Raw genomic sequence first — 12,451 nt, forward strand, 5'->3', positions numbered from 1 at the left:
GTTAGATTTTAGAGAAAAGCCAGGTTTTCAGGTGTTTGCGGAAGGGTTGGAGAGCACTCAGGTTCCAAAGGGGGGAGGTGAGGTTATTCCAGAGCTCGGTGAGTCTGAAGAGGAGGGAAGTCCCCAGTTTTCCTGGGTGGGATATGCCTTTTAATGAGGGGAAGGAAAGTTTCGATTTTTGGGTAGGTCTGGAGGTACTAAGATTCAAGGAATTCCAGGATAGAGGAATTAATGGAGGAAGGATGCCGTGGAGGATCTTGAAGGTTAGGCTGATGCATTTGAAGCGGACTCTGGAAGTTATTGGAAGCCAGTGGAGCTTGGAAAGGAGAGGTGAGACGTGATCGAATTTACTTTTAGAAAAGATAAGTTTGGCCGCGGCGTTTTGGATCCGCTGGAGTCTGTGGAGGTTTTTCTTTGTTAGACATATAAAGATGGAATTGCAATAGTCCAGTCTGGAGAGGATGATGGATTGGACGAGAACAGCAAAGTGATTTTGATGGAAACAGGATCTTACTGATCTCAGCATGTGAAGGCTGAAATAGCATTTTTTTACCAGGGAGTTGAGGTGGTTGTTGAAGGACAGTGTAGAATCAATGATGATGCCTAGGACCTTATTGGAGAATTCGAGCTGCAGAGAGGAGCCGGAAGGTAGTGGGATTGAGGGGGGTAGCTGGGCTAATTTTGGGCCAAGCCAAAGTAGTTTTGTCTTGGATTTGTTCAATTTCATTTGGACGGAGTGGGCCCAAGATTGGAGGTTTGAGATACAGGAGGATATATTCAGTGGGAGATCGGTGAGGTTCGAGTCGGTCTCAAGAAGGACAAGGATGTCATCAGCATAGGTGTAAATTGTTTCAAGGAGGGATAGATGGAGGAGTTTTAGGGAGGACATATAAATGTTGAAGAGGATAGGAGAAAGAGGTGAACCTTGCGGGACTCCACAGATTGGTGTCCAGGGGGAGGAGGAGGTACCATTCATGTTGACAATGTAGGAGCGGGAGCGAAGGAATTTTGAGAACCATTCAAGGACGGTGGAGGTGATGCCAATCTCGGAAAGTTGGTAGAGTAGAATGTCGTGATGGACAACGTCGAAAGCGTCAACGTCAAATTGCAAGAGGACAGCGAATTTGTTGCGGGAGTGAAGTTGTTGGACCTTAGAGATTAGGGAGGTTAGTAGGGATTCGGTGCTGAAATTGGGACGAAAGCCGTATTGGTAGGGTAAGAGGATGGAGAATTTCTCTAGGTAGGATGAGAGTTGAGTCGATATGATGGACTCGAGCATCTTGGTTAGGAGAGGGATATTTGCAAACAGGAGTGTAAAAACAACAAACATCTTGAAACAACTGTTGGAACATGTGTAGAACTGTATCCTGGAAAATAAAACATCCTCACAGCTCACCAGCTAAGCTAGCTGAGCCATCGCCGCTGTTCTTAATTCTTCCTGGCCCTAGAAAAATACTAGAACCCGCAGAAAAATTCAAAATCTGCACGCGAGCAAAAATCCTCAATCACCGCACTAAAACAGATAGGGTGGGGAATTATACCGGTCTACAGGCTAACAGAAAGAAAATTAGCAGGTAAGAACCTAATTTCTCCTTCTGTATCACCTGATAGACCGGTATAGTTCCTTTACAGATGGGATGTACCAAAGCAGTACCCATCAAGGGTGGGAACACCAAAGGGCCAACACCAGAACACGTTCACTGAATACTGTGTTCCGACTCGCTTGAACATCTACACGGTAGTGTCTGACAAAGGAATGCAGAGAAGACCAGACTGCAGCCTTTCAAATATCCACTGGAGGCTATAGAGAAGATTCAGCCCAAGAAGCTGCCTAACCCCTAGTGGAATGAGCCTTGAGAAATTCTGGAATAGGCTTCTTCTCCAGAAGATAAGCGGAAGCAATAGTCTCCTTGATCCAGTGCGCAATAGTAGCCTTAGAAGCGCCCCATACGAGGACCCGATAGAAGGACAAAGAGATGATCTGATTTCCTGATCTCCTGGGTCCTCTGCACATAAGAGCGAAGGACCTGACTGACATCCAACTTGCGCAGCTGTCTCTGCTCAGAAGAGCCCTCCCGACAACCCAACACTGGGAGGACTACAGATTGATTGACATGAAAAGGAGAAACTACGTTTGGCAGAAAGGAAGGAAAAGGCTTCAAGACAACCCGCTCCCTAGAAAACTCCAAGAAGGGAGCTCTACAAGAGAATGCCTGCAGCTCAGAAACACGTCTAGCTGAAGTAACGGCCACCAAGAAGACCACTTTAAGAGTAAGGTCCTTCAAAGAGCAGTCGCCCAACGGTTCAAAAGGAGGGCACACTAGAACTGACAGAACCAGATTGAGATCCCAAGAAGGAACAAAGGGCCACACGGGAGGCCTGAGCAACTTGGTCGCCCGCAAGAAGCGAATCGCATCAGGAATGGCAGTCAAACGCTGACCTTTCACTAACCCCCGAAAGGATGACAAAGCCGCAAGCTGAACCCAGAGAGAAGACCAAGCCAGTCCCCTATCCAGGCCATCCTGTAAGAACTCTAAGATGTTAGGCAGGGAAGCGCAAAAAGAGACCACTCCACGCGCATCACATCACTCCTCATCACCACCAAACTCTCACATAAGCCCGAGAGGTGGAAAGCCTCCGGGACCCCAAGAGAGTTGAGATCACTTTATCTGAATACCCCTTCTTACCTAGGCGACCCCTTTCAAGAGCCAAGTCGTAAGACAAAAGGGACCCGGATCGAACATTGGAATGGGACCTTGAGTTAGAAGGTCAACCAAGAGAGGCAGAGGATCTGCCACCAGATGCCTCACCAGATCTGCGTACCACGGTCGTCGACGCCAATCCAGTGCCAACAGAACCATGAGGCCCGGATGGCGATTATGCGGAGAAGAACTCTGCCCACTAATGGCTATGGAGGGAACACATATAACAGCACCTCCATTGGCCATGGTTGAACCAGAGCATCCAGACCCTTGACCTGACCGTCTCTATGACGACTGAAGAAGCGGGGTATTTTGGCATTGGCACTTGTAGCCATCAGGTCCAAGACCCCAAGACTGCACTATCAACTGAAAGGCCACCGGGCTTAGACACCACTCTCTGGGATCTAGCACGTGACAATTTAGGAAGTCTGCTCGAACATTCTCCACTCCGGCTATGTGGGATACTGATATTTCTTGAAGGTGCGACTCCACCCAGACCATGAGCAGAGTCACTTCCTGTGCCACCAAAGTGCTCTTGGTGCCCCCTGATGATTGACATAGGCCACCACTGTGGCATTGTCTGACAGTACTCTGACCGACTTACCCTTCAGAAAGGACTGGAAGGCTAGCAACGCCAGATGGATGGCTCTGGTCGCCAAGACATTGATCGACCAAGAAACCTCCTTCGTGGACCAGATGCCCTGAGCTGAGTGACCTAGACACTGAGCTCCCCAACCGAGAAGACTGGCATCCGTGAGCAGCACCATCCACTGCGGCTGATTTAGACTCGCCCCTTGTACAAGATGGGGGGTCTGAAGCCACCAACGAAGACTGCCCCGAGCTAAGCCCAGAAGCGGAACAGGGTGATCCAGACTGTGCCTCTGAGGCGACCACCTCCGAAGAAGAGCATACTGAAGAGGACACATGTGGGCCCGCAACCACCTCACTAAATCGAGGGAGGCTGCCATCGACCCCAAGACTTGGAGGAAATCCTGCGCCTGAGGACACCAGGACACTATAAGCAGGCGAATCTGAAATTGCAATTTGCTTACCCAGGCCTCCAGAAGGAAGACCTTCCCCAAGAAGGTGTTAAATAGGACCCCTAGATATTCCAGGCGCTGAGATGGAGACAACCGGCTCTTGGCAAGGTTGACTACCCATCCCAGCGACTGCAGAAACTCCACCCCCCGAGCTGTGAACCAAATGCTCTCCTGGAACAACTTGCTGAAATCAACCAGTTGTCCAGGTAGGGATGAACAAGAATGCCCTCTTTTCGCAACGCCACCCCAACAACCACCATCACCTTGGTGAACGTCCGCAGAGCCGTGGCTAGACCAAAAGGAAGAGCACAGAACTGATAATGTTGCCCCAAGATCGCAAAGTACAGGAAGTGATGATGGGAGAACCGAATAGGAATGTGCAAGTAGGCCTCGATCAGATCTAGAGAGGTCAGAAACTCCCCGGCTGAACTGCCAGAATCACAGACTGCAGAGTTTCCATGCGGAAGGAAGGCACATGAAAAGCCCTGTTGACCTCCTTCAAATCCAAGATTATCATCTTAAGATTAAGGTCCTTCAACATACAGGTGTCGAGAGGCTCAAATGGAGGATGCACAAGCACGAAGAGAACTAGATTGAGATCTCAGGCAGGAACTGATGGCCAAACTGGTGGCCAGAGCAATTTTGCAGGTCTCAAGAACCAAATCCCAGCTGAAGGAGCCAAAGCTTACCACGCAAAAGACCATGAAAGGAAGACAAAGTGGAAATCTGCACCCGAAGGGAAGACCAGGCAATGCCTTGCACCAGGCCATCCTACAGAAACTCCAGGATGTGAGGCAAAGCAGCTCGAAGGGGAACCATGCCACATGCGGACCACCACTCTTAAGTCATGTGGCAGCCATGAGATCAGAAACATGGACGCTCCATTGCAAGATTGCACCATCAAAGAACAACATGCAGTAGTGCACGTTCTTTGGGCAGAGGGGTGAAACCTGTGGAAATTCACCATTGGATATTGATTCAGTATGGACATAGGACCATGAATAAATGAAAGATTTATGAGTGGGTAAAAAGGTTTAAAGCAGGAAGAACAGGTGTAACTGACAGAGGTCGTTCTGGTCGCCCATCAACATTGCACACACAAAAGCACATTTACAGGGCAGACGTCTTGATTAGAGAAGACCAACAGATAACGATGTATCAACTGGCTGCAAATCTGGAAATCAGCTATAGATCTGCATTTGCCATAATGCCTGATGACTTGGGATATAGGAAAGTCTGTGCACGATAGGTTTCCAAACAGTTTATTGATCTGCACAAGCAACAGTGTATGGTGGCTGCGACCCAGTTCCTGAGACGGTATGAAAAAGATCTGAGTATTCTGGAGAGAACTGTCACCAGCAACGAGATATGGGTGCATCATCCAGAAAGCAAAAGACAAAGCATGATGAAGTAAAGGAAGCAGTGCTCACCTGGCTTCGGGAGCAGCTGAAAAACTTCTCTACAGGAATGCAAAAGCTAGTTGACCGATACAACAAATTTGTCATCTTACATAGGGACTATGTGAAAAAGTGATATGTTCAATTGCTCACAGTTACTTCTATTAAAGCCGTTAAATGTATTTTGTCTTTACTTTTTGATTTACCCTTGTACCACCACACTTTCTGAACTGGGTAGAATATGTGGTCTCCTCTTCATACTGAAAATGTTGCAAGTGCAATTTACCTTAATGTTAGTTAAGGCAGCCTTCTCTGGAGTAGCCTCTTCATCAGAATCATCTCGATGTCCTCGTTTTTTTTCCAGATTGAACCGGCGATGACTCTCAGAAGGTAGTAGTGAACGAAAAGATTTCTCCTCAATCTCATCCTCTGTCATTGATTCGTCAAACTTCAGCGAGTATTCTGTAGCAATGGAAGTTGAATCTAGTCAGAATGAAGAAAGAGTATTAAACCTAAAGAGAATTTACTTTTTTAAATGAACATAAAACATAACAAAAAATAGTTTATTGTATTAATTGTAAATCATAGCCAGTTACATAGTATAATCCTGTGCTCTACAGCAATGGTCCCCAACCCTGTCCTGGAGGACCACCAGGCCAATTGGATTTTCAGGCTAGCCCTAACGAATATGCTTGAGAGAAACTTGTATATAAAGGAAGTGACAGGCATGCAAATCTGCTCCATTCATATTCATTAGGGCTATCCTGAAAACCCGATTGGCCTGGTGGTCCTCCAGGACAGGGTTGGGGACCACTGCTGTACAGCATTATACACAATGATGACGAGTATGCCTGAATCTCAATGAGACAAACTTGGTTCTTTCTTTTGCATAGAGCTTTTTGGACCCCTGTTCGTTTACAAAAACTAGATAATTCTAAGTCTAATAGATGTTGGCACTGTCATCTTGAGGCTGGGACATTAGATCAACTTTTATTCTATTGTCCATTTATATTAGTATTTTGGAAATCAATTTGGCCTCAAATCAATAGGATGTTAGAGAATCCAGTAGCCTTGACATATGATACTATTTTATTTGGCATGTCAATGAGAGCGAAGAGTCAGATTTCGTCAAATAATAACAAACTTTTATTTATATTGACTGGAGTTGCCATTCAACAGATTACATTCAATTGGAAAAATCATAGCAGATTAAATTAGTTTCTGGTGGAATTCTGTGTGTCATATATATAAAATGTAGCGCACAATAGCAACATAAAGAGGATATTTTGGTAAATTTTAGAAGATTTGGGGACATTAACAGATTTTTGTAATGAGTAATAATGTTTTCCCAAAGTAAGATATTTGACATGGAGGGATGTGGGTGGGTAATAATTATTAAATCCTATAATGTATAAGAGTATTTAACTGTTTTTGATGTATTGGGAATAGAACTTTTGTAAGGGGAGGGAGGGGTTGGGAGGGTTTTCTAACTTGTTATCAATTGTTTAGATACTAGGAATAGTTCATAATATTCAAAATATTATAGAATATAGGTATTGGCTGAAAAGTTATATTTTTAATGATATATGAAAGTTAATCAAGTGTATATTTATAAGTTCGAATGATTTTTCTTATACACTTGTTGTAATATGTAAAAATGAATAAAGAATTTAAAAAAAAAAGTCTGAACTAAGTTTTATCTTGTCAAATTTAGACAAGCAAGCTTGCTAATATATACTTTTTTTTAAAAATAGTGGCAATATACTAATCACACTTGATATTCATTCTTCTTTTAGGAGATACATAAGGCCTTCACTTTACTGCAAACCTTGCTAAAATTATTACTACTTCAGGAAATAATCACTAGGAGCAAAACAGCAAGAAGGGGGAGTTGAAGTACACACCAAGTACTGAAGCAAAAAGAGTATCAAGGGCATCACAGAATGGGATAGTATAGTTCTCTTTATTGATTGACCTCACACAGGCTGTGTTTCAGCAAATATGCCTACATCAGGGGTCTACTATGGTCACAAACAATGTGAAAAATAAGAGAATTCTCAAAATAATCTTCACGAAACTAGTTAAAAAAAAACACAATTTGTAGTACCGTTCAGTTGTGCTCCACCATCTTATCTTTTTCACACATAAAAGATAGGTTAGGAGAGCATGGCTATAGTATTGGCTGAGCAGTACTACAAATTTTTTTTATGGTTCAACATTTTTATTGATAATACAATACAGGAACAAAAAAGACTGCAAAAACAGCAACTGTCATCAATTTTCAGAACAAAATAGAACACCCATCCTTCTCTCCCAACAACTAAGATAGTGATATAGACCTGATATACTACACCTCCTATATTTCCCTCCCTCTTCCCTCCAGACAGGCTAAAAATTATAGATGCAACAGTAGATAGTGCAAAAAGCATGAGAGAAAAGATAGAAAATACCAACAGCCAATATCAATATCTCAACCCACCCAAATACCCGAACTACAAATTGTTTTTTTTAAACCAGTTTTGTGAGGATTGTTTTGAGAATTCTCTTATTCCTGAAACATTGTTTCTTTGAACATGTAGACCCCTGATGCGTGCATATTTGCCAAAACATGATCCGTGTTGGGTCAACCAATAAAGCACAGTTACTTACCGAAACAGGTGTTATCCAAGGACAGCAGGTAGATATTCTCACACATGGGTGACAACACCGATGGAGCTCTAATATGGATCACTTTAAAAGTACATTGCCACTTTAAGATTTTTAGAAAGTAAGCAATAGCTCACACCACACATGCGTGAGTGCCTTCCTGCCCTACGTGGGCGTGTGGTCCCTTCAGTTTACATAAGCCAGCTAAGAAGCCAACCCGGGGAGGTGGGTGGGTTGTGAGAATATCTGCCTGCTGTCCCTGGATAACACCTGTTACGGTAAGTAACTGTGCTTTATCCTAGGACAAGCAGGCAGCATATTCTCACACATGGGTGACTTCCAAGCAAACTAGAATGGGATAGTGGGCGCGTTGGCACTTAAGAGAATAAATTTTGTAATACTGACAGCCCAGAGTGCCCATCCCGTCTGGAAAAAGTTTCCCGACAGTAATGTGAAGTAAATGTATGAACGGAGGACCATGTGGCAGCTTTACAGATTTCCTCAATAGGTGTAGAAGCCGCCATAGCTTGGATTTTATGAGCTGTGATTCAAGAGACCAGGTGCAGTCCAGCCTGAGCATAACAGAAGGAGATATAGGCAGCTAACCAGTTGGAAATGGTGTGCTTGGAAACAGGAAGTCCCAGCTTGTTAGGATCAAAAGAGATGAACAGTTGAGGTGACGTTCGATGTGGCTTTGTTCTGTCGATATAATTGGCCAAAGCACGTTTACAGTCCAGTGTGAGAAGTGCATTTCTCCTGCATGAGAATGGGGCTTAGGGAAGAAAACAGGAAGCACAATTGACTGATTTAGATGAAATTTAGAAACAACTTTTGATAAAAACTTTGGATGGGTGCACAGAACTACTTTATTATGATGAAAAACTGTGAAAGGTAGATCTGCCACCAAAGCTTGCAACTCACTGACTCGTCAAGCTGAAGTGAGAGAAATTAGAAAGACAACTTTCCAGGTGAGGAACTTGAGATGAGACGTGGCAATTGGTTCAAATGGGGGCTTCATCAACCAGGAAAGAACCACATTGAAGTCCCAGATGACTGGAGGAGGTTTGAGAGGTGGTTTGACATTAAAAAGTCCTTTCATGAATCTGGAGACTAAAGGGTGTGAAATAAGGGGTCTACCCTGTACTGGAAGATGGAAAGCTGTAATAGCACTGAGATGGACTCTAATGGACGTGAATTTGAAGCCAGAATCAAACAGATGAAGGCGATAATCCAACACCAACTCAACTGACAAGGAAGTTTGATCATGATGCTGACGAAGACACAAGGAAGAGAACCTAGTCAACTTTTGGTGATAACATTGTTGAGTGGCTGGTTTCCTGGAGGCATCAATAATAGTGCGGATGGGCTGGGAGAGATGCAAGTCAGAGGAATTCAGCCCAAGAGATACCAGGCTATCAGATGTAACAATTGCAGGTTGGGATGTAGAAGAGATCCTTGATTCTGTGTGAACAGAGTATGAAATATTGGTAGAAGAATGGGCTCCCTGGAGCTGAGTTGAAGTAGAAGGGAGAACCAATGCTGTCTGGGCCACCAGGGAACAATTAGAATCATGGTGGCTGATTCTTGTTTGAGTTTGAAAAGAGTTTTGAAAATGAGGAGTGGGGGGAAAAGCATAAAGAAACATTTGAGTCCAATCCAGAAGAAATGCATCTGCCTACAGGCGATGGGGAGAGTAAAGTCTGGAGCAGAACTGGGGCAACTTGTGGTTGTGGGGAGCTGCAAACAAGTCCATCTGCGGAGTGCCCTATTGTGCAAAAATGGACTGGAGGGTTGATGAACTGAGTGTCCATTCCTGAGGTTGAAGAATTTTGCTGAGGTTGTATGTCAAGGAATTTTGCTCCCCCTGAATGTAGACTGCTCACAAGAAGATGTTGTGGGCAGTTGCCCAAAACCAGATTTTCAGGGCTTCTTTGCAAAGCTGGAGCAACCCCGTGCCTCCTTGCTTGTTGATGTAGTGCATTGCTACTTGATTGTCCGTGCGAAGGAGGAGGATTTTAGCACTCAGGAGATGTTGAAAAGCCCTGAGTGCATAATAGATCGCCCTGAGCTCAAGTAGATTGATGTGAAACTTGCACTCCTTGATAGACCACAGACCCTGAGTTTGAAGGCAGTCCAGGTGCGCTCCCCAGGCATAATGAGATGCGTCCGTCATTAGTATTTTGTGATGCGGAGGCAAGTGGAAAATAAGACCTTTGGAGAGATTGGGGAAAAGTGGCACCCATAGACCGGCACTCCATAAGCTCAGGTACAGATAAAGGATCAGCCAAAATATATATACTCCTCCATCTTGGGCAAGTCACCCACCATGACCTCAGGTAGAAAATTAGAGCTTGATTTATTAACCTGCACTATTACTATTTAACACATGCTACTTAATGAAGGCCCCATTATTCTTAATGAGACCTATGAACTATGTTAAAGTGTATTAACACAGGTTAGTCAATCTATTCTTCATAGACTGTAAACCCTCTAAGGACAGAGAAATATTTAATGCACCTGAATGTAGTTTGCTTCAAGCTACCAATAAAAATTCATGAACTAAATATAAAATAAAACAAGCACAATGAGAAACAATTCTTGCTACAAAGAAGATCTGGCCTCAAACCAAACAAGTCATATGATGAAATGCCTGATTTTTCAAATAATAAATAATTGAAGAATTGAAGATCTCACACTTAAGAGTCACATTCTTCACTATTTACTACAACCCCTGAAGTTCATCTCTCCTGATTAGAAATAACTCTTACCTTTCTCATCCAGTAATGAAGGGATGCTGTTACTGTGCAAGGAGTCCTCTCCACCAGTGTGAACCTGTTCCTCAACTGAACTGTCCAGTCGGGGCACTTTCTTCTCCTTTTCCTTGGAAGATGGCATAGAAGGGCTCTCTTGTCGACTGCTACTGCTGCTGCTGCTGTTCCAAACATAAAAAACGGTAAACCATCCTTAGTCTCTCATTATCTAAATATGCTCCACTTACAACATTCTACTGTAACATATACAAATAGCCAATTGTAATTTTATTCCACATTTATAGTCCACTTAACCACAAAGTTCCAAGCAGTTCACAAGTTAAAATATATAACATCTAATATTTTCTTATAACAAAGTATGCCATCAATAGGTAGTATATATTTACAATGTAATCAATCAAGGTACAACTAAAATAACCATCAGCGGGTAATATACATTTACAGTATAATTAACATCAATTTTAATCAATCAAGGTACTTCTGAAATAACCAAATACTAGCAGGAAAGAATTACAAAATTTTATACCAAAGGTTATACCAGAGAGGAAATAATCATAATAGTTAATCCCAAGCTAATCATAATTAGACATGGGATGTGAGAGGTATGCCAGCTTCTGTGAAGAAAGCAAGCAGGATACATTCACTTTCTCTCCTTTGGAGCTATTCACAAGTGGTGGTTGTTCCCACACACACACTTCTCCCACTAGGACAGTAGATTAAAAATGTTTGTAGATACATTTAAAGAACCCTGAAAATTAGTTATCTGTTACAGAAGTTTTCTGATTTATATGAGCTAAAGAGTTATTAGAGAATTGGATGAATACAGAATCTAGTGCCGTACATTCTTTAGCAGGCATTTTATTTGTTATTGTGCCTTAAAATTTTTAATGTGCAGTAACCTATGGCAGAGATTCCAAACCTGCCTGAGTAAACCCTAGCCAGTCAATCAAGTTTTACTAACCACAATACATATACATGAGATAGATTTGATGTATTTATCCTTGGAAGTGGAATTTGATATTGGGCTAAGATACACCGCGGGACAGTTTTGAACTTCTATAAGATAAATACAACATCTTCAGCTTGTCCTTCTAATATATGTTGTTTTCTAAAATGGACTGATGGAGCTACAAGAGACAGGGAGAGAACTTCAGGAGTTATGAGAGACAAAGATATAACTCTTCAAAATATAAATATACCACTTTCATTTTGTGAATGTATTGCCATTTAAATATAATTGTTTGTGCTATTTCAATATTTAAGACATTTCTGGAAATAGGAATCCACTCTTTTAAAAAGTAAATTCTAAATATACCAAAGGATAGGTTTTTATGCCTATGACTGAATAATGGGAGCTTCTGAGAGTCTTTAAAACACCTCTGTGACTTCCATGTATTGTTCTGAGGCTTTTCCCACCCTCTGTTTTTTTGTGCAAATTTGTTTTTTTTCCTGTGTCTAACTTAGTGCTGCTTATTATTTTCAGTCTCAGCTCTTAGTTACTGAAACGGGACTCTGCCCCCTTCAAATCAGGTCTGCCTTATGCCCTTTAAAACAAGCTCCTTAGCGGCGCATGCCCCAAAGGAGCACACTTAAGGAGCAGGCCATGTTCCTTAATGCGCTCCTTTGTGCGCAACTGAAGGGCGCAAACTTCACAAACTCTAATTATTTCATTTCAATTAACCCCAAGGGCTTCTTCCTTCTAATTTTTCTCCTTTTGACACAACTGGAGAATTTATCTCTCTACACCCATATTATAGAAGCTAATACACTGCCTATTCCAGTGTTTGGGGGAAACCAGCCTAATCGTCATCTTCCTCTAACTTCCAATCACAAAAGAATCTTTCCCCTACCCAATGCTGTTTCAGGATCAGTTCAGTCATCTACAGCTAATTCTT

At 42.8% G+C, this 12,451-nt stretch overlaps 1 protein-coding gene across 3 annotated transcripts in view; it reads right to left on the minus strand.

Annotated features, from left to right (window-relative positions):
* The window catches only part of CEP350 (centrosomal protein 350), a 411,819-nt gene that overhangs the window by 178,159 nt on the left and 221,209 nt on the right, over window positions 1-12,451 (minus strand). For 2 of the 3 annotated variants that reach the window (XM_033915952.1, XM_033915950.1), the window contains 2 exons: window positions 10,554-10,717; window positions 5,426-5,622 (listed from right to left, as the gene is read on the minus strand). In XM_033915952.1, coding sequence (XP_033771843.1) covers window positions 5,426-5,622; window positions 10,554-10,717 — 361 coding nt within the window. The remainder of the gene's footprint in view (window positions 1-5,425; window positions 5,623-10,553; window positions 10,718-12,451) is intronic. The other variant, XM_033915951.1, reaches the window with a different exon arrangement.

The sequence above is a fragment of the Geotrypetes seraphini genome, chromosome 12 (genome assembly GCF_902459505.1).
Source record: "Geotrypetes seraphini chromosome 12, aGeoSer1.1, whole genome shotgun sequence".
Classification (NCBI taxonomy): domain Eukaryota; kingdom Metazoa; phylum Chordata; class Amphibia; order Gymnophiona; family Dermophiidae; genus Geotrypetes; species Geotrypetes seraphini.